The sequence below is a fragment of the Ixodes scapularis genome, unplaced genomic scaffold (genome assembly GCF_016920785.2).
Source record: "Ixodes scapularis isolate PalLabHiFi unplaced genomic scaffold, ASM1692078v2 PGA_scaffold11__112_contigs__length_91849675, whole genome shotgun sequence".
NCBI lineage: Eukaryota > Metazoa > Arthropoda > Arachnida > Ixodida > Ixodidae > Ixodes > Ixodes scapularis.
In genome coordinates, this window is record NW_024609837.1 from 10,009,104 (window position 1) to 10,036,918 (window position 27,815).

The 27,815-nt window shown below is 48.2% G+C and overlaps 1 protein-coding gene across 1 annotated transcript; it reads left to right on the plus strand.

The window, feature by feature from the left end:
* Nucleotides 1-269: 269 nt before the first annotated feature.
* LOC115331341 lies at nt 270-5,077 on the plus strand. The gene is made up of 2 exons (XM_042289135.1): nt 270-1,974; nt 4,976-5,077. Exons 1-2 carry the CDS (start codon nt 292-294, stop codon nt 5,075-5,077), a joined length of 1,785 nt encoding a protein of 594 aa, XP_042145069.1. The 5' UTR covers nt 270-291.
* The last annotated feature ends 22,738 nt before the right edge of the window (nt 5,078-27,815 follow it).

The window sequence follows — 27,815 nt, forward strand, 5'->3', positions numbered from 1 at the left end:
TTGCTGCTGAATTCTACATTATGGCGACGAGGATCTACGTGAGTTCTGCGCTGGACTGGGCTTCAGCGAGGACATGCGGGGAATGCTGATCGCCGAATGGGCAATTTCTTGCGTGTCCCGGCAAAACCTTCCCCAGAACTGATCCAGCAACAAGATGGCGACTACATCGAACGGCATCAACGAGTGCTGAGAAGCCATCTTGGAGCAGTCATGACCTCGGGCGGTAAGCTACCCCCAGAGTTCTTAGTCAAGCTGGGACCTCCGCCCATTCCATGGGAGCGATGGATCAAGATGTTTGAGCGTTATTTGCTGGCAACTGGCGCTCAAGAGTTTGGTGCAGAACGCCGTCGGGCAATGCTGCTCAACTGTCTCGGAGAGGCCGGCCAGCAGATTTACGACGCTCTACCAACGCCTGAGCCTGCTGTTGAGGAAGCGCTAGCACCGCTGGCAGCAGCAGGTGGCGAACAAGTTGTGGGAGCTCCCCTTGATGTCTACGAGGAAACAGTTAAGTTACTGGAGGCTGAATTTACACAGCCAGTCAATGTGACGCTCCAGGAGCTCCAGTTTCATCTACGAAGACAGAAAGAAGGCGAGTCCCTTCGCGATTTTCTGTCGGCTCTACGGACGTTAGCCGCCAACGCTAATTTTGGAAGCCGTACTCAAGACCGTATCCGGAAACAGTTCATGATTGGAGTGGCTTCAACTGAAATTCAGGAACGGATGGTCCTCGATGCAGCTCTCCCGTTCGACGTTGTTATGCATACCGTCATGAACCTGGAAAGATCACTTCGAGAGGTTCGAGAGTGGGCTAGCGTCGCTGCACCGAGCGAGCAGACCTGTCAAGTGACGCACTCATCAGACTCGTCAGCCTCGAGACAACCCAGGGAGAGACAGTCCGGGCGACGTGAAGGGCATGCTTCCAGAACGCCATTCAAGCAGCCTGCCCGTCAGCATAGTTTTTCACAACGGATATGCTATGAGACATCGCCGCCACCTCCACGGAGGTCATCATCCCAGAGGGTTGCGAGACAACGTCCTGCCTCGAGAGACGCGTGTGCGACCTGCGGGGGAAGCGGCCGAGATCCGTTCTCCAGCCATCAGCAACCACGACCTGGACAGTCGTCGGACCGCCGTCAGGACCCCGCGGCACAGTCAATTCGCTCAAGGCCAGGCTGGCAAGGGCGGCAGCATTCAAGGCGACATGACAATTTTCGCCACACACGTACTTGTGCCAACTGCGGACATGGTCCTCATCGATGCCAGAGCTACGACACCTGCCCCGCAAGAAACCTTTATTGCTACAACTGTGGTCGCAGGGGTCACCTTGGCCGCGTATGCAGAAGCATACGTCGGGACTACCAGCGATCGCGATACAAGCAAGTGGAGCAGGTGCTCTCAGATTATGATGACTACGACGACGACGATGATTCTGAGATCGTATGCCACATAACAGAATCATCAACTAAAAAAGTCTTGATTACCGCCAAAGTCTTTGGAACGCCGATACAGTTCCTGCTCGACACCGGGTCATCCGTCTCAATAATGGACAAAGCCACGTTCATGCAATGGTTTGCGCGAGATGCACTCGTCATACCACCACCGGTGACGCTACTGAATTATTCGCGCCAGCCCATTAATATCATGGGAGCCTTCAAGGCAATGGTGGTATTCAAGCAGCGTCGCTCGCAAGTACTATTCTACATTGCAGACCAAGGCACATCATTGTTAGGCATGGACGCCGTCGTGGCACTCGACATCAAAATGAGCGGAGCAACGCGGACTTGTTTCTATACTGCGACCAGTGACACCGGTGAGGCTTCTACAAGTGCGGCAGAACAACCGTCAACGTCGTCACAATTACCTACATTGTCAGCCAAGTCGACGGTAGCAAATTCAGCCGCGACCTCTCAGCTGCACGACTCGTCAGCTGCACTGGAGGAACAGTGGACTGAACGTCTTCTGCCACCAGCAAAGGCAAGTCGGACTCTACCAACTGCCTTAGCGAAGCCTGTGTCTTCCATTCCTAGACTTCCATCATCTCTGACACACTTCGATCATCTTTTCACTCCAGGACTAGGCCGAGTCAAGGGAGTCACCTGTAAGATAAAGGTCCGTTCCTCTGTCACTCCTGTTAAACATCGTATGAGACGTATTACTCAAGCTGCTCGACAACAAGTTTCTGACGAGATTAAACGTCTTGAGGAAGCTGGAGTAATCGAACGCATTAATGCCTCAGAATGGGTGTCACCGATAGTAGTCGTCCAGAAGAAGGACGGCAGTATCCGCATGTGTGTTGACCTTCGTGAAGCGAACAAAGCGGTCGTAATCGACAGCTACCCGCTTCCACACATTGAAGAGTTGCTCAACGCCCTACATGGAGCGCAGCGTTTTTCCAAATTAGATCTCGCTGCCGCATACCATCAAGTCCCATTACACCCGGATAGTCGGGATTTGACAGCGTTTATTACGCATGAAGGACTGTTTCGCTTTAAGCGAGTGTGTTTTGGATTAGCCTCAGCGCCAGCCACATTTCAGCAGATGATGGCGACGATATTACAGGGCTGCAAAGGAGTGCTTTTCTACCTCGATGATGTGGTTGTCTACGGTAAGAACCAGCAGGAGCACCTGGAACGCCTGAAAGAAGTGCTCGTGCGCATATCTGAGGCTGGTATGAAACTCAACAACAAATGCGTGTTTGACGTAGGAGAAATTTCGTTCTTGGGGCACAAAGTTAGTGCTGCGGGGATTTCACCCCTTCAAAACAAAGTCGACGCTATTCGTGCGGCACCCATTCCCACGGACCTAAAGCAGTTGCGGTCATTCCTAGGAATGGTTGAATATTATTCACGCTTTATACCGCGCCTGGCTTCTGAAGTGGAACCGCTTCGAACGTACTTGAGGAAGGACACCCCGTTCATCTGGGACCAGGCAGCAGATCGAAGTTTCAATCGGGTGAAAACGCTGCTGTCCTCTGCAAGAACGTTAAAGATGTTTGACCCAGAGCTGCCTATCATCGTAGCTACGGATGCTTCAGCTTATGGAATTGGAGCAGTGTTGCAGCAGCTTCACGGACAAGACATTCACCCAATTGCTTTCGCATCACGAACGTTGACTGCCGCAGAAAGGAAGTACTCTTCGGGTGAACGAGAGGCCCTTGCGTGTCTGTGGGCCTGTGAAAAATGGCACACATATCTCTGGGGTCGCCAATTCACTCTGCGCACAGACCATCAAGCTCTCGTCGCTCTTTTGGCCACAAGAGGGACCGGACATCGCCCACTCCGGATCACTCGGTGGTCGACCCGGTTGCTGAACTATAACTTTCAAGTACAGTACCAGCGTGGCGCAGAGAATCAAGTAGCTGACGCTCTCTCCAGACTTCCGGTACCGGAAGATGAGGGAGGGACAGCATTTGACGAGCAGATTGTGTCTTTCACCGCTCTGAACGACGAATGCATATCAAATGCTCAACTCCAACAGGAAACGGCGGATGACCCCCAGCTGACTGTAGTGATGTCTTATGTCATGTCGGAATGGCCACCATCTAGGGCGTTGTCTTCCGACGAAGCCATCTTCCACGCCACTAAAGAGACACTCTCTGTACACGACGGTCTCCTGCTGCGCGGGGAACAGTTCGTCGTTCCTACCAGTATGAGAAATGCTCTCATCGGCCGAGCACACGAGGGCCACCCTGGCATCGTCAGGACGCAGACTCGCCTTCGCGAACTATATCGGTGGCCCCGCATGAATGCGGAGGTGAAAATGGCAGTCCAAGCCTGCGGTGTTTGTAGCTCGGCTGACAAGAGTGCAAAGACATCGCCAACACCTTTGCAACCCGTGCCCTTGCCAGAGCGACCATGGTCAAAGCTCGGCATCGACATCGTTGGCCCATTTGAAGCTTCGCCACCAGCGTATCGATACTGCATCACGCTCGTGGATTATTTTTCAAAGTGGCCTGAAGTCCATTTTTGCTCCAACGTCACGACAAGCACGGTGACCGGTTTCCTGAAGCTCGTCTTTTCTCGGGAAGGATACCCCGACACCATTGTGTCTGACAATGGACCTCAATTTTCTTCTGCAGAATTCGAGAGCTTCCTGGCTAAGCGAGGTATTAACCATCACCTGGTCTCTGTGTATTATCCACAAGCGAACGGGCAAGTAGAACGATTTAATCGTACCTTCAAGTCGTTCTTACAGTGTGCTGCACTAGAGAAGCGTCCAATCCACTCTGCCGTTCTGGATTACTTGTGCGTGTATCGTTGTACGCCGCACGCAACGACAGAACTGTCTCCTGCGGTTCTGCTACATGGACGCAAGCCACGCAACCGGCTTCACATCATTGGCCTTTCTCCATCGCAGTTCTTGAAGAACCCATTTGAGGAGCTGCAGCGTTTGCGGTGCCGAGTGCAGCGGAGACAAGAGCACAGCAAGCGCTACACAGACAGACGGCGAGCTGCCAAAGTTCCGACATTCCAGGTCGGCGGATGGGTGCGCGTCAGGAAGCCAGGAAAGGTAAAGAAGGGAGACCAAGCTTTTGGTCCGGCAATGAAAATTGTGGAGCGTGTCGGTCGATGGACCTTCAAGCTTCAGGACGGTCGGATCTGGAACGCCTCCAAGCTTACAGCGGCAACGGCTCCACCTGGCCCAGATAACGTTGAGAAGTCGTCGCAAGCAACGACACAGTCTTTTGAGCGCCTTCGTACACAGGGAATTCTCAGAAAGACCTCTAGAAGCCAGCGTCCTCATCATGAGTGGCGGCCAAACAGATTAAAGCAGGCTACTCAGTGGCAGCAGCAGCAGCAGCTAAGGCCACATACGCCTCCGCCTTTTCCACCTCCACGGGGACAAGATGAGGATGGAGACGAAGCGTGCCCAGGTAGTCCAACCGGTCTTTTTGACTCTCGACAGGGTGCCGTGACGGTGCCACCAAGTACACACCAATGAGTGAGGTTGCCACCGGAAATTCCCGTTCCCTCAGTGGATGCTACAATTCCCCCAGTGCCAGTATCCGTTCCCCCAGTGGAGGAGCTTCGGCGATCGACCCGAACTCGCCGACCACCGGTTCGGTTTAGAGATCTGAGTCTCTGACCCGCGGTGACAGACGTGACAGTTGACTATATTTGTCTTGGGGCGAAGAGAAGTTTACATATTTCTTTAACGCTTATTATCCGAAGTGCAATTTATTGCTGGAATTCTGTAAATAACTTGCCGTAGTTTTGTAAATAAGTTGCTGGAATTCTGTAAATAACTTGCCGTAGTTTCGTAAATAACTTGCTGGAATTCTGTAAAAAGAAACTTTCTGACAGTGTTATTTGAGATATTGTGTACAAGAGTATGAGTGTTGAGTGCGAATGCTTTAAAAATAGCCTAGGCTAAGAGTCTGATAATGAATGCTTAACTTGAATTTCTTTTGAATTATGATTTGTGCATCTTTGCTTTGTATGTATAATATCTATGACTGGCTTTGTTATGTGCATTTTGTATAGTCGTTTTTTCTCCAAAAGGGGAGGGGGGAAAATGTTGTGTTCTGCTATTTCTCTTTCACTTCTTCTTCTATGTATTGCCCTACCTATCTCACTTTAAGAATCCTATCCTCTTTCTTCTCTTCTTTTTCTATGAGATAAAAGCAGTTCATCACGAGGCACCGGACGAGATGGTCGTTCTTTCATAGCGGTACGCTTGCTGCTGAATTCTACAAATCCTACATCCAAATTCTACAAAGTGAATCCTAGAAACACATGTGTTTTTACGGCAATCTGCAACCAGGAACGCAATTTACCATTACCTACAGGCTTTTACAATTATTTTTATGGGTTGCTGTGCTGCTTAAATGCAAGATAAACGCACTTGATAAAATTCAAACTAAAACAAATGGTAGAAGAAAAGCAATATGCATGAATGGCGCAGACTAACAACTGTGTAATTTCTTTCTCATCTTTCTTCTTCCACACCGTATTCTGACAAACTAATTGGCCGTTAGTTGTTTATACAGCAGGAGAACATGCCAGAACATTGCGACATTGTCACCTACTGTAGATAAGCAACTTAGCCAGTGCAGTATGACTCCTAGCCTAGGGTCTTTAACGTGCACCACGTAGTAGTGATACACGACCGCATGCCGGTACGATGCTCATCAACATCGAAAAGGGCAGGGGTGGGGGTGAATCCACGATCCTGGGTTCTGCAGCACGAGCTTTCGCTCCACGTGCACCCTATTCTGAAAAAAAAAAAAAAATATTGTGGCTGTGTGGCGGCAGGGGGGGGGGGGAAGGTGCCGCCGCTTCCAATGCACCCTCCTCAGAATTTACGGCACTCCGTGGGGGCCGCCATGTTAAAACTTGATACCAGTGTTGCTGTATCTGTAGGTCATCTTTAAGTTAGAGCTGACGGAGAAAATCTGGCCACGGTGCAACGCCGATGTACGCCGGACGCTAGAACCGGTTTGCTTTCGTTGTTTTTGTTTGGTCGGAGAAAGTCTAGCAACAACACACGTTCAACATGGCGCCGGTATTGCTTCGGCAGCTTCGGTTTGATCACGTTTGACGCGGTTTTCGAGCACATGTAGCGAAGACGTGACCGGAGAAGTGCCCCTTGATGGTCCCGGAAGACGGAAAGTATTATTCGTAATCGTCGTGTGTGCTTTGAAAGCGAAGGGAGTGACAGGGTCCACGAGTGCGCAACCACAAGCCAAGGTTCACGACAGCGCTCCGTTGACTTCGGCGATCTCGTTCTGCTTGGTGCATAGAGATAGGTTTGGTGCAACACGGCGATGCGGCAAAGAGTTGAAACGTTCGTGGTCAGTGGTGCGGTGCTTGGAGGTAGATGCCCATACTAACACGAAGCGCAAATTGGTTATTGTGGAGTTTAAATTCAGCGGTTTCATGCCCGTCGTCGTCAGCTGATCCGGTCCAGCTGGTCCGGGAGGACGCAGTGAGCGCTTCTAAAAGTAAATCTTCCTTTGTTCCGTTTCAAAATGTGGAAGATTCTCGACGCATACCGTGAGCAAAAAGCTGCGGGCGTTTTCAACAAAATTACGTCGTTTTAATTGAACAATGGACTCCGGATTGTTGTCCTAGACCTGCCGTTTTTATGCTTCGTGTTGTTGGCGTTTGCACAGCGACGCACACCGCCTGAGGGGATGATTTGGTCCTGCAACCGACCGGTCATACAGAATTTCAGGGAAACTTAAGTCACCACCGATATTTTCTTGTAAATCTCGTGTGAGTTTAGGGGTATTCACACGAGGGAGAAATCCCGGGGATTTCTCCCCGGCACGCTCGCATCACGAGATGAAAACGCGAGGCTTTTGCACATCGCAAAGCCTGACGTTTTCGTCGTGGGATGCGCGTGTCAGGGAGAAATCCCCGGGATTTCTCCCTCGTGTGAATACCCCTTTTGTTGCGCTCGTCATGTGGTGTGAATAAACTAGGGCAACGTTTCCTACCTGCCTGCGGATGCATGAACTGAGACCATTTTTTACGTAGTGAACATAGCGTTTTTTCTTTATTTTGGAAAGAGGTGTTGGGGACTTTATTATGGTACAATCACTTGAGAGTTCAGAAATTGAAGAGAGCGAGCATGCTTTCCCAACTTTGTCTCTTTTCTCTCTGGCATTGCCCCTAGTTTCAAGTTGCAGTTTCAGTAGACATGCCTACTAGCAGGTACAAACTGCTCTAAAGCAGGTAAAAGACTGCTAAGTCGGGGCGGTGCGGACTCCGTGTTTCGCGCTTTTCCCAAGGTGACTGGGTAAGTGCTTTTGCGAGGTATGCGGAATACACAAACGATTTTGTTACGCCCGTCGGTTGCGTCTCTCCAGCAAAACGAATAAGATGATCTACAAAGGCGCAATCACAAGCCAATATTTACGATAACAGTGCATTTGATTCGGTGGTCCGTGTAGTTGTATTTTACCCTGCTTTCTGCAACACCGTGTCATGGCGAAGAGCTGGAACGTTCACGGATTGTGCTGTGGGCTACCGGCCGGTTGACGCAAAGGCGGATCCAGAACTCCGTTTTTTTTTTCTTTGGGGGAGGGGGGGGGAGGGAAAATCTAAAGCTAGATAGACAGGACTCGGGTTGCGCCTTTTGTTTTAACCGCCGCAGAACCACAGTGCACCGACGGCCCCTAGATGTGCGCCGCTGCGCCGACTTTTGGTTCTAAGCCGTGCTTTGAAACCGCCGCTGCGGACTTCAGTTTCGGTTGAAGCGACGGAGTGGTTCTCCAAGTTCAGAGTACAAGTGTGCCTGCTAGGATGCGGCCTACCCTATTTCGAACCCTCGTCCTTGAGTACCGAGCCTCCTTCCACCTGGCAGGCCGGTAGTTGGTGTTACTTCAGGGGATCCACCCGTGCCAAATCGCCCTCCGAGAAGGGGGCAGGGGGGGGGGGGGGGGGGGCGGCCGTCCCCGTCGCCCCTCTCTTGGGTCCGCCGCTGGGTTGACAGAAGCCCGCGTCGCCCGCATCGGCACTGAGTGCACTTGGGCTGTTGTAGCGGCTCTAGGCTGTTGATGCTCAAGCCTTTCATCCGCGGCTTGCCGCCAGCTGATCCGGCTGCTCGACGGTGAGGAAGCGGCGAAAGTTACCTCTGAAGTAAATGTAAATCCTTGTTCATACAGTAATCCGGTGTCAAAGTGTGGAAGGTGTCCAACGTGTATTGAGGGCGGAAACTACGAGCGTTTGGCCTTGCTTTCGTAACCGAAACCAGAACAGCGAGATAACTGCCCTGCGTACTCCAAAATGATGAAAGCAATAAGTCGTCAAAAACCTGTTTCTAGGGTTTCAAACAAAGTAAACAAGACAAGTATAACTCAACTTCGTTGTCTGTATGCAGAAGGACTTATGTAACACAACAATACATTCTCGTTCCAAAACGAAAAAGAAAGTAAAACTCAGTCCGCCGTATATGGCAGCAACTTCTCCGCTGCAAAGCCTATGCTGGCAACGTAAGCGGTTTTAATATGGCAGCCTCCGCTTTGCGCCGCGTTCCCTTTCCCTCCTCCCCCCCCCCCCCCCCCCCCCTGTATTCAATGCTGCCCGCCATGTTCCTACACCACGAAAGTTGCAAATATTGAACTCCATATGATGGTGACGACGAAGGGGAATTTCTCTCCCTTCATTCCAAGATTTTTAACAAACAGTTTTTTTTTTCTAAGGTTCCAGCTTTCCAACCTTGCTGGTACGGTTTTGGTCGCCATTGTGCAGGGGTTTGAAATTTTCACTTATAACATTACTCTACTCGTAGACAACTGAGAGTGTTATGTACAAACCGCAGTGACTGCTCCTCATGGTAAGGCAACGAACAGCCAGTCATCGTGGCTCAAATCTATGGCTCAGGAAAAGGGTCTAATAAACCCCCTTTCCTTAATGTGCCCCATTTAAAAGCGTGGCACAAGTGGGAAACCCTCACTGGTCGTCTTTCTTTAGATTAATTTTTATATCATTTATTTAGATAAGAACAAATGTCAGACGATCAACTTTCATGGTGTTGGTTTAATAACGCAACGACGCTGTGGGAAAGAAAGCAATGCCAAAGCCAGCACTCAAGCTGAACGGGACACAAGCCGCGTCTCAAGACAGTCGCGCGTCTCACCCTTTGCACTGCTTTCTTTCACTCCGTCGCATCTGAGACGCTGTTCTATAAAATGAAGTTTCCTCACGCTTCCCTTTTATTTCTGGGAATCCCCGTAATGGAGTGTATGGAAATAAAATGAAGCGAGAGGCGTATTGCTGCCCTCACATGTTCTTCTATGACCGGGCAAGAGAGCCGTTTGCTTGTGGCCTTCACTCTCGCCGAGGAGCATTGGGACTTCTTTAGCCGCGTAGGGGTGCGACCACACAACCATGCCCAACGCCGCCTGAGTCATCCTGAACCACTGTTTCCCGAGCACTGCGATTAAGAGTGTGTGCAATTTTACTCGTTTAAAATAACTGTAGTGAGCCGATTGGAATGAGTTTCGAATTACAATAATTAAATTCTTGTCTATACAGGGTGTCACAAAAGAAAATTTACACTGTCTTTTTTACCGCAAAAATAAACTAGACATCGGCAAACGCTCATTCTCCATCCAAAGGTAAAGCTAGAGGTCACAACCAGATGCCAAAGTTTCAGCCCGATCCGATAAGTTAATCAAAAGTTATAAGTGATTTTCTGAAAATTTCAATGGGAAAACGGAGCCCAGTTTTGCCCGTTTTCAGTTCCTGGTGGCATTGAGCCCCATGTGTTTGAAAACTCCGTCGGCCGCCATTTTCCCATTGAAATTTTTATAAAATCACTTATAACTTTTGATTAAGTTACCGGATCGGGCTGAAACATTGGCATCTGGTTGTGACCTCTAGCTCTACCTTTGGGCGGAGAATGAGCGTTCGGCGATGCCTAGTTTTTTTTGCGGTAAAAAAGATGGTGTAAATTTTCTTTTGTGACACCCTGTAGTATGTTGTTCACTTCTTTTTTCATTGTTGTGGACGACACGAAACGTCAAATATATTCTGGGTGTACTCCATCTAATAAGACAAAAAACTTCAAGGAAAATTCAGTCAATATTATCTGAAAGAATATTTCAAGGACTCTCCTCCGATTTTTATCTGTGATGCTTTCGGTGCGCGTTCAGTCACGCTCTTCTCAGCATCGCAGCACTGGCGGAGGCTATAATGCAGGATATAAGAAGTTTTTAGTTAGTTGAAAATCACCATCCGCGGCACATAAGAACGCACCGAAATGGCCGCGGACACTAACGCTGGCTAGATGGCGCCACAGTATTCAAAATGGCCCCTTTCACGATATAACGGTCTATAGGACAATATTAAGACGTCCATGCTGCCAATATAGGCTAGGGGAGGGCAACCATATAGGGCAAGATTCCGGAAAGTGGTGTAGCCAATATTGGCTAGAAAATCTGTACCAATACTAGTCAACATTGGCGAAGTTCGTGCGGCTAATACTGACACTAAAACGCGTACCAATAGTGACCAATATTAAGCCAGTTAGTATGGCAAATATTGGCAACAAAATGTGCACCAATATTTCGATTATATTGGGATAGTTTTTCTCTAAATATTGGCTCGAAATTTGAACTAATATTGGTCAATAATGGGTCCACAGCAAAGGCCAAAATGGGCACTCAATAGTGAACCAATATAGCGACGCGTCGCACTTTCCGATATTGGCTAATATCGTTGTCCTTATTTACCAATATAGGACCAAAGCGGGACCAATATTGTTCTGCTGCCTGGGTTGGAACATACGAGATACTGCGAAATTTCTTAACACTACTTGAGGATAGTACGCTACTTGCGGCAAAATTCGAAAGTTTTGAAAATCGGCACAAGCCTACCACAACGATTAGTACGTGCAGCGGGGCCTGAGCCTCTATAATACCAGTATTTAATAAAATTAAATCAAGTTTTGGCGCAATGTTGGCGCAAGTTCCTCGCATCGGGGCTAAATGTGGCAGGATGTGGCAGGATGCCAGACCCGCGAACTAAGTACAGTCAATTGCAAAGGGATCCCACGCGAAGACGTTGGTGCAGCCCGAGCACAAGCTGCCCCATCCCTCCGGGGTGTCTACGTCAGCGCGGCACCGCGGAAAAAACGTGACGTAGTTACCACGTGATGCGCATCCCGGGGAAAAGGGAGGGCCCTCTTGTGAACACCCCTTAACAACTACAGTCTGACAATACGAGATATACAAATTTCTGCCTTACCATTTCTCAACCCAAACAAGAAATGCCCATGAGAGGCAAGTGTTTGAACGAACTCAGAAAACCACAGACTCACAAATGAATGCACTCCTCCTCGTGCCTGGTTTATATTTTATCAGAAGTACTAGGAAAGGAAACAGGAGGTGGTTCATAAACGATTTCCAAAAAAGAGAAAATATTCTTCTCTCTAGGGCAGACCAAATATATAATTAGGGGTATGAACAAGAAGTCCTCCATTTCTGGCAAATAACTTCTACGAAACTACGAAAAATTTAAATAATATTCAGGTTTACATAATTTAGTTACCCAGTGTGTACTACTCACACCTCTTGGTATACCTTTGTCAGCATTGGGTATGACTTTGAACAGCCCGGCTTGTAAGTCTCGAAGTCAAGGTCAGCGACAAGGGTGCATCGAGAGCTTCCGTTGGAAAGGTGCAGGTGAAGGAGATCGTTTATGATATCTGCTGACGGGTACGCGTATAGTACAGTCGTTCGGGATTGCACGTTCGAATATGCGTACATTGTGCATCCCAACAACCAGTTCGTTTCGTCTGGTAGTTGTCCTGTGCACCCTTCGAAAAGCGGCGCCCGGCCCGGAATATAAGGAAAGCGGGTCGATGTTAAATAACGATCCTCTCGCAAATCAAAGCGGATGGCAGCCATAGAAATACCGACGCAGAGCTTTCCCTGATGCTTATTATAACCAGGGATACTTGTGAGAAACTCGAGTGTTTTCGTCGTGACGTCCTGGCAAACGCCAAGGTGAGGTTTTTCCGGTAGAACCTCGTGGGTCATGAAGAAAAAAAAGTCCACCAGGTCCGGCGGCATCGAGCTTACGGTTACGTTGTCTCCGTAGGGAAGAATGAGCGTCATCAGCGCTGATAGATTGTTGAGATTCAGAAGCTTCCTCACGTTAGCGAAAAAAGCTGACAATGTGCTGTGAACGTCGAAAGGCTGGCAGACGCCCGTGGGCACAACCCAGTGGATGGCGATCCCGTCCAGCCGAAGGTCGACCATCATAGTCACGATGTCGACGACTAGGGTGTCCATGGCCACAGGGTCTCTTCCCAGCCTTGAGAATTGAGGACTGTCTTCGGGGTACCCGCCGAAGGCTACCAGAACCTTGGTTTTGTTCCCACTGAGGCGGTCGGAAGTATTCTTAAGCTCCGAGATGCCGTAGAGCGTGTCAAATGCTGGAACTCTACTTCTTACTTGGCCGCCCTCGATGCTCATTGACCAATAGATGACGTATGGACAAAGGTCGAACGGTAGATGCTCCGGGAGGTAATGGAAGTCTTCGTGTTTGCGGAACCTTGAGTTGTTAAACAGACAAAAAAAACGGAGGTTCTTTGTATGTCGCATGAAAAAATTGCTTCTATTACGACACAGACCGTTGATGTTGTCCTCCAGGTTCACTGCACCAGAGCAATTCAACTCGACGGCTGCCAAGGGATTTACAGTTGTCCTTGGACTTGCGGTGGAACGCGTCATCAAGTCCACAGTGGTGCTGTTGCTGTTGAATGAAATCTTGTTTAAATGTGACAGGTATCCAAGGAGCACCAGGCCGATGGGAATCAACATGGTTCCCGCACTTGCGATGCAGAAGAACCACATCTTAAGGCACCTGGTGCTCTCTTCCACCTCTTCGCCGTTGAACTCCTCTTCAGTGGAGGTGACGTGTTGTCGGAAACTCACTGGACTCGGAGAATGGGCGGTATCGGGAACTGCCCGATTCCACCTTTTAGCTGGCGAGGTGCTAATTCGAGGTGCACTGCGATTCCGGGAGAAATCCCCTTCTTTCGCTGTTTGATGATGACTCTGCGAAGTGGGTTCGGCTCTGGCTTTTACGGAATGGGTACCGTCGCTGGCCAGTGTTCCGGTGGAGGATCTCCCGGAGAATATTGAACTCCCGCTAGTAACCTCGTACTTGTTAGCGTCTTCAGAAGTAGGGCTAACGCTCTCCATTTTCGAGTACACTGAGCCGCTGCGAGGTGCGTACAGGGACGTTCGCCAACAGCAATAGGCGCGCAACTTGGAACAGCCGGTGCTTTGATGGCAAAAGCGCGAGGCTGGCACGAGACGTTTTCGTCTTTCTTCATGCACATTTAATGAGGACGTGCTGGGCGCGTGGCGTCAACCCAGGATCGTGTAAAGCCCCTTCATGTTTCAGAAGTTGCGCAAGGTGCGCCTATGAACGAGGCACGTGCAACGTGCAGCCCTTGGGAAGATCATAGCGGCACGCGTGACCTTCCCAAGGAAGATCACGCGTGCCGCTATGATCTTGGTTCCGCTATGTTCCGCCGCTATGTTTTTGGCCAGCGGCATAGTGCCGCTATGTTCTTGGCCAGCGGCACGCGTGGCCAAGAACGCGTGAAAGGAATTCGTTGAAATTTTATCAGAATGAAGTTGTGTTTACAGGAAAACGGGTGGCGTTGCATTTCTAATATTTCATATGCTGAGTTCCTATGTTTACCAGGAGCATTCCCTTAAATTTTGTTGCTGCATCATGATGTAAAAGTGAGTTACGAGACTTCAAAATAGCATAAAAGAGACTCTTTTTTGAATAAATATTATAAAATGTGACTGAGCTAACTAAGAAAAACACGTGTACACGGAACTAGACCAGTCCTTCATCTATTCAATAAAAAAAAGTGAAAGCCGTTTACAAATCCCTGTAACGCCGAATTGGAGCGCAGCTCTTGAGGAGGAGGAGTGAAGGGTACTGAGGGGAGGGTAGACCCCTCCTCCTTCTCCTCCTCCTCCCCTCATTCTTTAATATGCTCCGGGGGGGGGGTCACGTGACCTCGGGAGGGGGGGGGGGGGTGTCACGTGACTTCGGGGAGGGGGGTCACGGGACCTCGGGGAGGCGTGACCTGGGAGTCACGTGACCTTAGGTGTCACTTGGGGGTCGCCTCAAGGTCACGTGACCCCCAAGGTGACCCCCACGTGACCTCAGGGGGTCACGTGGGAGTCACCTTGGGGTCACGTGACCTTGAGATGACCTTGGGAGGGGTCACGTGACCTTGGGGAGGAGACCACGTGACTTCAGAGGGGTCACGTGACCTTCAAAGGGTCACGTGTGGTCATCTTGGGGTCACGTGACCTTGAGATGACCTTGGGAGGGGTCACGTGACTTTGGGGGTCACGTGATCCCAATATGACCCCACGTGACCCCCAAGGTCACGTGACCTTGGGGGTCACGTGACCTTGAGATGACCTTGGGATGACCTTGGTTACGCCGACGCCGACGGCGACGCTGACGCCGCTCAAGCCGGGAACGGGCCCCCAAGAGCTGCGCTCTAAAATAAGAACGCGTCATGGATGCATTACAAGTCTAGAAACTTGGAATGCATGGAGGTATATGTCTTTGAAACTGTCAAAACCTGCACTTTTTGTTTTCTCGTTGTGCGTTAAGTTTTGAAACATGCGTATCATATTTTGCACTGCAAGAGTGATGATAAATTAACACTTTGTTTGCAAAAAAAAAAAAAAAAAACGGAATACGTAACACGCGCACAGACGCGACATTTGCACCGGAAACCGGAGCCTTAACACAGCTGCCACCGGTATTATAGTCGGGGCCGTGGAACCGCCGCCTTAACGAAGCCGAGTTATTTTAAAGGCCGAAGACCACTTCTTGCTTTTAAACTTTCCCTTCTTTCTCCACTTCCTCCCTACCCCCTCTTTAGTCGCCACTGGACACTGGATAAAGCTTCGTGTCAGGACCGTGATTCCCGCAAGTTACGAACATGGTCAAAAATCGGGCACAAAGAGACGAAGACAAACGAGGAAGGAACACAGAGCACAGACAGGCGCGCACTCACAACTCTGGTATACTAAGCGAAGAAAAGATAGATGAAGCACGATATATGACAGGGGGCAACGGCACCAGGGGGTAAGCAATTCAGTCATAGTCACATGTTCGCAAGAAGCGAACATTTGACTGCCACAAATCGTGCTTCATTTTTTTTCTTCACTAAATATATCAGAGTTGTGAGTGCACGCCTGTCTGTGTTCTGTGTTCCTTCCTCGTTTGTCCTCGTCTCTTTGTGCGCGGTTTTTAACCATGTTCAACGCTTCCCATCTCGCCCGGCTTACTACTCTACTACAGTCACGAATACTCTCCTCGCAGTAAAGCAAAACGCTGCTCCAGGGGCACATACGACTTCACGCACATCGCACTCGCAAAACTCATCCACACGGTGGCGATTCTTGATCGATGCCCAATCGTGCGAAGGCACAGAGGCGCAGTACGATTCGGCGCGCAAAAGAACGTTTGATCACGGCGCGCGACCGCCGAAACTTCTTTCCGATGAGTTGTGCCTTTTTCCCGCGGCGCTGCGCTTTCGTAAAAATTTAAACCTTTCTTTAAAGGCAGGTCTCACCATCGTCACAGGGGTTTACGACGAACGAACAAGGACGAACAAGTGCAAAACACGTCTTCAGCACGCTGCGTCCACCTTGTGGAACGCTCGCAAAAACACGATTTCGCTGCATGCCAGATGGCCGTCCGGTGGCGCTGCGGCGACCAATCGGGGATGCGCGATCCAGGAAATTGTCATAGACACCAGTGGAGGATCCCAATCTCAACCGCCGGCACCTCGCTGAGCAAAATCTGTGAAGTTGCTAGACACGCGAACTAAGTACAGTCAATTGCAAAGGAATCCCACGCGAAGGCCGGGGGGGGGAGGGGGGAGGGGGGGGGGGGGGCGTTGGTGCCGCCCGAGCACAAGCTCCGTCATCCCTCCGGGATGTCTACGTCAGCGCGGCACCGCGCAAAAAAGCGTGTCGTTGTTACCACATGATGCGCATCCCGGGGTGCAAACGGGGGGATTATTCCCCTTGTGAACACCCCTTAACATTTACAGTCCGACAATTCGAGATATACAAATTCCCGTCTTACCATTTCTCAACCGAAACAAGAAATGCTCTTGAGAGGCAAGTATTTGAACGAACTCAGAAAACCACAGACGCACAAACGGATGCACTGCTCCTCGTGCCTGCTGTATATTTTATCAGAAGCACTAGGAAAAGAAACAGGAGGTAATTCATATACGATTCTAAAAAAAATGAGAAAATATTTTTCTCTCAAGGGCAGACAAGATATGTACTTAAGGGTATCAGCAAGAAGTAGTCCATTTCTGGAAGCTAACTTCTACAAAACTACGAAAACTTTAAATTATATAAAAGTTTTTTTCTAATTTAGTTAGCCGGTGTGTACTACTCACACCACTTCGTATAGCCTTGTCAGCATTGGGTATGGCTTTGAACAGCCCGGCTTGTAAGTCTCGAAGTCAAGGTCAGCAACAAAGGTGCACCGAGAGCTTGGGTTTGTAAGGTGCAGGTAAAGGAGCTCTCTTATCTTCTCTTTTGACGGGTACGCGTATACTGCATCCGTATTGTGTGGCGAGTTCGGGTCTCCGTATTGTGTGCAGTTCTCATATTTGTATTCTATCGGTAGTTGTCCTCCGCACAATTCGAAAAACGGCGCCCGGCCCGTAATATAGGGAAAGCGGGTTGATGTTAAATAACGACCAGTTTTCTCATCAAAGCGGATGGCTGCCATAGAAATACCAACGCAGATCTTTCCCTGATCCCTATTATAGCCAGGAATACTTGTGAGAAACTCGAGTGTTTTCGTCGTGATGGACTGGCAAACATCAGTGTTAGCTTTTTCCGGTAGGAATTCGTGGGTCATGAAGAAAAAAAAGTCCACCAGGTCCGGCGGCATCGAGCCTAAGGTTACGTTGTCTCCGTAGGGAAGAATAAGCGTCACCAGCGCTGATAGATCGTTCAGATTCAGAAGCTTCCTCACATTAGCGAAAAGAGCTGACAGTGTGCTGTGAACATGGAAAGGCTGGCAGGCGCCTGTGGGCACAACCCAGTGGATGGCGATCCCGTCCAGCCGAAGGTCGACCATCATAGTCACGATGTCGACGACTAGGGTGTCCATGGCCACAGGGTCTCTGCCCAGCCTTGAGAAGTGAGGACTGTCCTCGGCGTACCCGCCGAGGGCTACCAGAACCTTGGTTTTGTTCCCACTGAGGCGGTCGGAAGTATTCTTCAGCTCCGAGATGCCGTACAACATGTCAAATGCTGGAACTCTACTTCTTACTTGGCCGCCCTCGATGCTCATTGACCAATAGATGACGTATGGACAAAGGTCGAATGGTAGATGCTCCGGGAGGTAGTGGAAGTCTTCGTGTTTGCGGAACCTTGAGTTGTTAAACAGACAAAAAAAACGGAGGTTCTTTGTATGTCGCATGAAAAAATTGCTGCTATTACGGCACAGACCGTTGATGTTGTCCTCCAGGTTCACTGCACCAGAGCAGTTCAACTCGACGGCTGGCAAGGGATTTAGAGTTGTCCTTAGACTTGCGGTGGAACGCGTCATCAAGTCCACAGTGGTGCTGTTGCTGTTGGATGAAATCTTGTTTAAATGTGACAGGTATCCGAGGAGCACCAGGCCAATGGGAATCAACATGGTTCCCGCACTTGCGATGCAGAAGAACCACATCTTAAGGCATCTGGTGTTCTCTTCCACCTCTTCGCCGTTGAACTCCTCTTCAGTGGAGGTGACGTGTTGTCGGAAACTGACTGGACTCGGAGCACGGGCGGTATCGGGAACTGCCCGATTCCACCTTTTAGCTGGCGAGGTGCTAATTCGAGGTGCACTGCGAGTCCGGGAGAAATCCCCTTCTTTCGCTGTTTGATGATGGCTCTGCGAAGTGGGTTCGGCTCTGGCTTTTACGGAATGGGTACCGTCGTTGGCCAGTGTTCGGGTGGAGGTTCTCCCGGAGAATATTGAACTCCCACTAGTAACCTCGTACTTGTTAGCGTCTTCAGAAGTAGGGCTAACGCTCTCCATTTTCGAGTACACTGAGCCGCTGCGAGGTGCGTACAGGGACGTTCGCCAACAGCAATAGGCGCGCAAGTTGGAACAGCCGGTGCTTTGATGGCAAAAGCGCCAGGCTGGCACGAGACGTTTTCGTCTTTTTTCATGCACATTTAATGAGGACGTGCTGGGCGTGTGGCGTCAACCCAGGATCGTGTAAAGCCAACACTGTCTAGGTGGTGTTGGTAAAGCCCCTTCATGTTTCAAAAGTAGCGCAAGGTGCGCCTATGCACGAGGCACGTGCAACGTGTCGCCCTTGGGAAGATCATAGCGGCACAGCCACTGATCTCTATTGTAGTAGGCTGGATCGCGGACCGCGGCCTCGGCAGCTGGGGCCGAGTGTCGCCACCGGCAGCCATTGATTGACACCAGCCAATGCATGGTGCTCTATGGGAAGAACGAGAAAAAGTGCCGTTTCCCCCGTTTCTGAGCTGTCGTCGGCACTGAAACTTTTTGGCTGCTTTTCGATAAGTCCGTCAAATAGCTTGCGTACAAACATTAAAACTGACAGCCCCCGCGGTTCTTATAAATAAATATTTTGTGGTCGAGAGTGACTCCGCTGTAGTGCAGATCAATGAGGCGAGAGTCAGCTAGAGTTACCGCGGAATGGCGGTTTGGCGGTTTCGTTCAGTTCGGTTTAGCAGACGACAGGCTCGAAGAGTTTGCTACGCGGAATTCGCTCACTCCCGGAAAGTCACAGTCGAGATGGGACTTCTTTGTCATTCATCAACTTCTGGGCTTCCCCGAGGACGGTTTCATTGACGGCAAGTTCCGTGGTTTACTCCACTACGAGAGCAAGCTTGCCAGCTCAGCCGTAGGTGCTCTGGTACGTTTGATCTTTTTAATCGATGTCCAAACCTTTGACAAACACCGATTCGATTTCCAAACACCCAACATAAGGTGGCAGCACACCATAAAATACACGCCTCCGAGCACAGCGTACATGCTTCAATATTCTTACTTTTTGCGTTTCTCCCATAGACTTGTGCGTATTGCCTGGTGTCAAGCAATGGCCGTTGGTGGCGACACCGACGGGCTCCCGATCCGCGATCCAGCCTACTACAATAGAGATCAGTGGGCACAGCGCAGCACTGAGCTAGATTTCATACTCCGTGTTCCAAGCTGAAGTGGCGCGCGGCACGTGTCTTGAGCATTTTCACAACAATGAATGGCGCCACTTTTTCGAGGATAGAGGGGCTTTAGGACCCTGGGTTCAATTCTAACCCCTGCCCGTTTCGATCTGAATTAGCATTGTGTCGGCGCGCGCTCGTGTATCATTATATTGTTTATATTGTATTCTAAATCTACGCTTTGCTAGCGGAATTTTTCGCGGTCACTTTGAAACATGCATTCAGCTCACGCCCGTCGGGCCCCCTTTCCCCCGAGTATGATCTAGTAAAATTTGTTATTACTGCGTGGTGCACGTTAGAGGCCCTGAGGCCTTCAGGCCTAAGGGCCTTTAAGGCTGTAGGGAACTGGCTGAATGTTTCATGTACAGGTGACGGACAAGTTGCGCTAGAGGCAGACTAAAGGCTCTGTTATACTCCGGCGCGCGCGCAGGCGAACGCCGGCCGAAGTCGGCTACGTCACGTCAGTCACGCCGCGCGCGTCAAAAATTCGCCCTCTTTATACTCCGGCGTCCCTGGCGACTCCCGCGGCTGTGCTTCGGTGGGCCGCCGGCGTAGCGCATGCGCAGAACCTGACTACGAGGGCACGTTTCCTGCGAGAGTGCGCCACTTCCGGTTCCTTTTCGTTTCGAAAAGCAGACGAAAATTCTCGCGCTTCTTGAGCGCCAAGTTCGAGCGATGGCGTGGACGTACCTTGCACGAAGAAAACTCGCGCTTGCACTGTTGGTGCACCGCCTGCACCGCAAGCGTAGGCGGTCAATGTACATATGGTACATCTTTGACAAGTGCCCGGTCTACGGTACTCAAGCTTCCTAGTGTTGTAGACACACGGGTGAGGACGAATTCCCTCGATCAGCTTTTCAACCGACCGAGTCCGATTCTTCAAACATGGGGGGGGGGGGGGGATGTGGTGTATAAAACGGGAAAGGGGGTTTAATGATGACGCCACACGGAATGATGCTCCTGTCGTCTGCTATTGCTCGTATTCGCCGCGCTTCCCGCGCGAGGGCTGCCGGGAGCCAGCGCGTGATGCATCCTGGTCCGACGCCGCTGGCGCGGCTGGCGCGGAATACGGCATGCTCCATTTTGGCGCCGAGGCGGTTAGGCTGCGTCGAACGCCGCCGGTCGCGTCGGTTACGCCAAGACGCCGGAGCGTCGGGTTTTCGCCGACGTGGCGTCGCCGTGACGCGCTCGCACGCGCTCACGCGTTACGTCGGAGTATAACAGAGCCTTAAGTCTCGGCTGTCCAAACATGCATACAACATAAATACTTAGGAGTTACTAGAATAGTAAGTAAGTACATAAAAAAAAAACGCCGATGATATGGCGACTCAACAGTTTCCTTGGAAAAATCTGTAAAGTGACTAAAGTCGGTTACAAGTCAAGAAGGTAGCGGCAAATGCCCCTCAAAACGAACCTTGTATTCCTCCGCCACCAATCGCATCCCGTTGTTTCCGTGACGTCATGACCTGCCCGAACCAATCTTGTTCTGGCAAATGAATATTTTCAACTACGGCTGCCGGGCAGATTCTCTACGACTCCAGTATCGTGCAGCAATTATTCTGTATTTTAATGCAGTTTTTCACTTTCCCGAGCATACGTCGCTAAGTCGTAACCGCGTCCACTTTTATTCGCAATAGGTTCTGCGCGACAGCGTGATAATCCAGCGATAGCATTGTTACCGAAAAGTTCGATGCGGGAGTAAGGCCTAGCATCGTACAGATGTCAAACGCCGTCTGCTCCTCTGCCTCAGGTTGCGCCTCAACATCGTGACGGCATCGGCTTTTCTTCGCAGTGGTTTCCGTGGAGCGACGTTAAAATGCAGCGGTCACCATACACTGTTAGAAAAACTCCTGTCAAAATATGGGACACATACATGCTAACCTTGTTGCCACAACATGTACTGTATTACCGGACTACAGAACATGTTCCATACTTCTTTAGTACGGGACATGTTGTTGCTGTATGGGCAGCCACAACAAGTTTCATACACCATCGTCACGGAACAAGTACTGTATGCTACAGGAAATGTACCATCGTGGCACACAGCAGCATATGTTCTGTTGCAAGCCATGCCAGAACATGTACCATTTTTACGAAGTACATTACATGTTCCAATGCGTCCAAAACGACACAGGTTACATTTCTTGTACGTACGGAAAAAGTTCAGTCTTGTTTGTGATAGTACTCGCCCCATTTTATGTTACTGCCGCTATTCATGAGTACATCCGGGCTTTGTATGTCACATGCCAAGCTCCTCCTTGAAAAAGTTGATATGCGACATGCAAAACAGGGATGTCCTGGCAGTTTGCAGGCGCAACTTGATGCACGTCTTTGCAACATAAAATTACCTGCAATGCGCAAATGTTCCCCAAACTTGTATGTATGGAAAATTTGAACTGTCGTATCTAATGCGAGCACTATCCTGAAAACAGAACAATGAATCTGTGACATATATACTCAATAGAACAGCCAGGAATGCCATGAGAAAGTGTTCGCATGCTACGTCAAGTTTAGAGAGCATTGTACATGTAGTGACGGGGATAAAGGCAGATAAACATTTGTAAAAAAATCGTTATCAAACTACGTTCACGCTTGGTCCTTTTGGTTCCAACCCATAGCAACGGACCCATTGCAAAGAAGACCGAACAGTTTGCTGCTTCAAACATATTTACAGTTATTTTTCTTTTAAATGACTAGAGCAGATACACAATAAAAAAAAAACACAGTTCATGCCGCAAATATTTTGGGGAGCAGCTCAGCCATAAAAAAAATATCGAAGTGAGCAGTCTCCTAAAAAAATGTGACCAAAAATTATGCTGACATGCTACATCTCGAAAAGAACCATCTTGGCCTATACAACAAATTGTAATATTAACAATAGAAAAGAAAGATTAATCTAAACAAGCACCGAAGTTTCTTTCCACTTCTTTTGGAACTTCGAGAACTCTTGGAGGGCTCCCTGCGCCTTCAGATGCACCAGAGCAACTTTTCTTGACGACTGCCGGGACCCCTCCTGCGGGTTCATTGCCACAAGTCGCCTGAAAAAAAAAAAAAAGATAACATAAATAATGGGTGGGATTTCTTAGAGGAGGATGTATAACAGAAGCTAAGGAGTTCCTGGCTCCTTCTTTAACTTCTCTATCGGTTAGTAATCCTATCTGGACAAATTCTAAACCTCGTCTATAGTATACTTTCAAGCCGAGAGACGCCCTTAATTTGGACAGTCCGTGCAGACACCATGAGCCTCCAAGTCTGATCCTTGCATCAAGACGAATTGTGACTGTACACAAAAAAAAAAAAAAAAAAGATTCAGCTTACTGGCATCAGTTCTCAGTAATAACTGGACACATTTCGGATCTTGTGTCAGCACACAACGCTAAAACATTCTACAACCCGAGACGGAGGCTACAAACAAGGACAAGGACGTATGTCTTCGAAGCCTCCATCTCGGTTTGTAGAATGTCATATTAACCAGCTCGCCTGTCTAGTAAAGTTGTACCCAACGATACTTCGGTTAAAAAAAAGGAATTCACAGTACCAGTAAATGCAACATTACAAAAAAACTTGCCTGGAGTGCTTAAGCAGAATATTCTGGTTATTATTAGAGGGAGGTTATCATTTGAGCCCGTTCTCGTTTCGCCCTTCTCACTTGGCCTTTCTCAAAACAACCATTCTCAAAAAGATCTTCGCTCTTGGACCTGGCGCATTTGGTCCTTTCCCGTTTCGTCCTTCGCATTTCAACCCTCCTCATTTGAGTCCGTTCTCGTTTCGCCCTTTTCACCCGGCCCTTTTCAAAACAGCCATTCTCAAAAATATCTCGCTTTGACCCGTCGCACTTGACTCGTTCTATACGAAAATCGTTTTTTTTTTTTTTTTTGGGGGGGGGGTATATTAATAAGTACATTGATATATTTTGTGCGTGCGTGTGTGTGTGTGCCACGCTACAGGCATACTCTCTCTGCCAAGGATTTTAGCAGTGCGTCGAGATCGTCGTGAAAAGCTACTAGCTGACAATAAAACAGACCAACTATTTATTGCAGCCAATTCATATTCCGAAATGTCACGTTTTTTGGGGTCTCTCGACCTGGGACAATGCCACCACTTCTATATTGCAGTGTTTCTCAAATGGGGGTCGCGAAGGCATCTATAGGCCTAGTGGTCCGCGAAGCCATGTCTTATCAGTCAAGCACGACAATATTAGTTGTCTTTCTTCACGTCGTTAAGAAACGTTCCAATTTTTGGGTGAGTACTCTCGTGCGTGTGTCAATGAGATAAGTCTACTTCACACTAGCAATTAGTTATATTCATTTATTAAATCATTATCATGATAGCCTATACCTTTCTATTCCCCACACCCCGAGCGGGGTCCTCCATCATCTCCGCCTTTCTACAAGGGGTCCGCGAAACATCAATGGTTGAGAACCACTGCTAATATGTATGCTATTTCTGTTCAAACAAAGTTTCCAAAATAAATGTTCATCGCTTTTTTTTTTTCGTTTGCTTAGAGGAAGGGAAGGACGCTTCATTGTGCGATTCTCAGTGCGCACCTCTACACATAACATATACCTAATGGTATGTTGGGGGCCCAAGCAAGGTAAGGCTCATCAACAAAGCCGCGAAGGCATAACAACGTTAGAAGCATGCCGAAGTTATGCCATTCGGTCGTAGGGCGAACGGGCAAAATGAGAATGGGTCCAGTTGCGAAAAACACGATTCGGATCTTATGAGAAGGTTCAAACGAGAAGGACCAAATGAGAATAGGACGAAATGTGCAAGGTTCAAATGCGAATGGGACGTTTTGAGATACACCCATTATTAGAATGCTGAACATTCATGTCTTTTGGTTTATATTACTTATTCTAACTGATAAGCATAGCCCGGTCACAGGTATATTCGTGTGCCCCTGCAGCACAAGGGCTCATGTATTTGAAGCCGATCGATACTAAGGCGGATTAAAATATAAGTTGCATGCTCCGTAGGATGCACAAGTTCTAGTATTGGTTCTATATGACAATGTATCTGAATACCAGATTCATCCTGATTCTTTCATTATATTGCAACATAATAATATGACTTACAGAGAAACGGTCCTCCCAAACAGGTCACGCAGTTACTGCAGCACATCCAATTAATATGAGCAACGAATATTTTCAAGCGAATTGTGAATAAGCGTGTCTAGAAAGCAGCACGTTAACATCAGGCCTTTGCCTTTCTTAGTTCGAAGTTTCAACAAAAACATGGTACAACATGTTCCAGGTTGCTGTTGAACGTGCCAAACAAACACAAATGCTAACGCTAATATGCTGCTCTACAAAACATATTTCTTTCCGAATTGCTGCCGAAAGTTAGACACCTTGTTTAATGTAATTGACAATGCCTCAGCGAAAGTGTGACCAAGCTGAATGAAACCCTTAATATCTACATGGGAATACTGCAATACGTTTGAGGAATCGTTATGCGCCTGCTACACCGAGCGTTTTTTTTTTCTTTTTTCTTACAGATTTGTTAAAAAAAAAAAAAAAAGCCATGAAAGCTACACTTATCCGATTTGTGCGAGTGAGTTATACGCCCAGGGGGCATTTGGGGGTGGTTAATCTTCGCGATAAGTCGGATAATTAATTAAAATTCGTTAATTAACTTTTTAATTACTGAAAATAGTCATATGGTTCCAATTAGAAATTTGCTGAGCGTCGTCCAAAACCCCTAAATCAGTAATTTTTAGAGAGACTGAGCGCGTGAAAAGAGCAACAGTGCGCTGAAGCTACTAGTGGGGCAGGTACAAGGCTGGGGCTAAATAAGAGACAGAAAAATCGCACAGGCGCCTTACCGCGACAGCTAGCTTTGTATGTGCTCCACGACTTGTAACTTAAATGCACTACTACGCTTCTCACACGCTGAAAGTCTTTCTAAAAATGACTGATTTAGTGGTTTTCGATAACGCTCAGCAAGTTTCTAATTGGAACCATATGTCTATTTTCACTACTTAAAAAGTTATTTAACAAATTTTAATTAATTAGCCGACTAATCGCAAAGGTTAGCCACCCACATAATGTCCCCATTGGCGTATAACTCACTTGCAGAAACCGCATAAGTGTAGCTTTCATGGCTTTCTTTAAACAAAGCTGTAAGAATAAAAAAAACGCCCTGTATATGTTCAGTACTCACCAAAGGAACACGCTACTGTATTACCTCTGGAGATTACATCAATCCATGACGTAGCGCACAAAATTGTTGCATTAAGCAACATGTTATAGTTGTCGTTTGGCCACCGACAAGTTAGCACTTTTATGAGGTAATGAACAGTTGGTGTGTTCCTATAAGTTTCGGAAACATTGCACATTGCCAAATGAAAACAGAATTTGAACTTTTTTGACTTGTACCATATTATATAATGTAAACGAAATATGTTTCGAGGGCTCAATATTTCCCGATTGAGGTCAAAGTTGAAGTTTTGGAATAATTTGCGGGTTCTAATTTTCACGATGCGGTGGGATCTCAATATAGTTTCCAATGTGTTTACATCTTACCAGAATTGTTCGCGGGACCTTTTTTTTTCCAATTGTAGGCGATTTGCGAAAATTAGGTTCTTGCGAAAAATAAGTCGATTACAGTCTTTGAAATTTCTAATTTTGAGCCAAATTGGCTTTGCCGGAAATACGTTGAAGAGCACACCATCATTCAAAAGTATGCCAAACTGCTTAGGATGTTGGCAAGGACACGATAAGAGATTAGCTACATAATTTATTGCTAACGGCCTATTATGTCATTAATGCTGTCAAAAAGTATTTAGCAGTTATTGCTGCTTCCCAGACAAAAAGTCGCCTATTTATTTCTTCATGAAATGCAATATCCACTAGACAATTCTACCACCTGAAGGAATTAGAACTGTCTATACGATACATTTTTCCAAAGGAAATTCACAGCGCACATTTTTATAACTGAAAGGCACATCTATAGTTACCTCTAAACGAACTTCAACGCTGCTAGCAGCTCAGCAGGGTACTTTAGGTATGTGGCGTACATCAGCTTCATGGCAGAGAGGAAGCTGACTCCTTCGAAGCACCTGGTGCCATCCAGCGGCAGTCGAAGATGCTTCTGCCTGAAAAAAAGTCGATTTTTTTAGTCATAAAGGAACGCTGAACCGAACGTTTATGATTTTAACTGTGTTTGAGAGCATTAATACCTAGGACTTCGGAAGTTATATTGTTTTCAAACATGGCACACCTTTTCAGTTTTTATCTGGGGAGGAGATTCTCAGCTTCTTCCGGTTAACATATATATCCATGAGTTCTATCGCTTTATTCCGGTGATATATACAGTATTTTCCTTTAAATCACAAGGAGAAATCGCACTACGTTGAGGTGAATGAACTTGATAACCGATAAAAACAAGTCAAATCCCATCCTCAAAAAAAAAAAAAAAAAAGTGAACTTGACATTTAAAACCCAATTGCAATTCACGAGCATGTCGCATATTCACGAGCAAGCTCGTGAATTGCGAGGTTGGTTAGGTCATGATGGGGCGAAAATATTTGTTTGAGGGGCTCTGCAGTATTTTTATTGGCAGAGCGAAGCTCTGCCACTATGGCCAGGATTCGGGTCGTCCAATCAAAGAACATCAACGCGCGTCGCGCGTACAGCCACTTCTGGTTGAGCTGCACGACGTCGTGCATGTAGCATTACTCTACATAAAAAGGGTGTCCTCAGGCCAAAAGCGGGATATATATACACAATTTTTCGCACAGGATAAAAAACATCGCCGCAAGGTACGAAGTCAGAGTGTCACTATCTGCCCCTTTCAGGCTCAAAGGATTATGCAGGAAGGTCAACAATGAAGTGGACGAGACTAACAGCAAGGCACTGTGTCAAGTGAAACACAGGAGCAAATTTGTTGAATGTGTCGAAGGTGTGGTATACAAAATACCACTGTCGTGTGGAAGATCCTACGTCGGGCAGACTGGGAGATGCCTTAACGACAGACTAAGGGAGCACAACCATGCATGCGGACAACTGCAAGCACCTGGCAACCTTGCAGCGCATTGTTCAAAATGCAACTGCAAAGCTCTCCTTGACACTACTTCCATCTTGGCCAGATC

Excerpts from the sequence above, each read along its gene's own strand:
- LOC115331341 (XM_042289135.1), top strand. The coding sequence starts at position 292 with ATGTTTGAGCGTTATTTGCTGGCAACTGGCGCTCAAGAGTTTGGTGCA. Across the intron at positions 1,975-4,975 it reads GTCTTCTGCCACCAGCAAAG|TGGATGCTACAATTCCCCCA; the intron begins GCAAGTCGGACT and ends CCGTTCCCTCAG.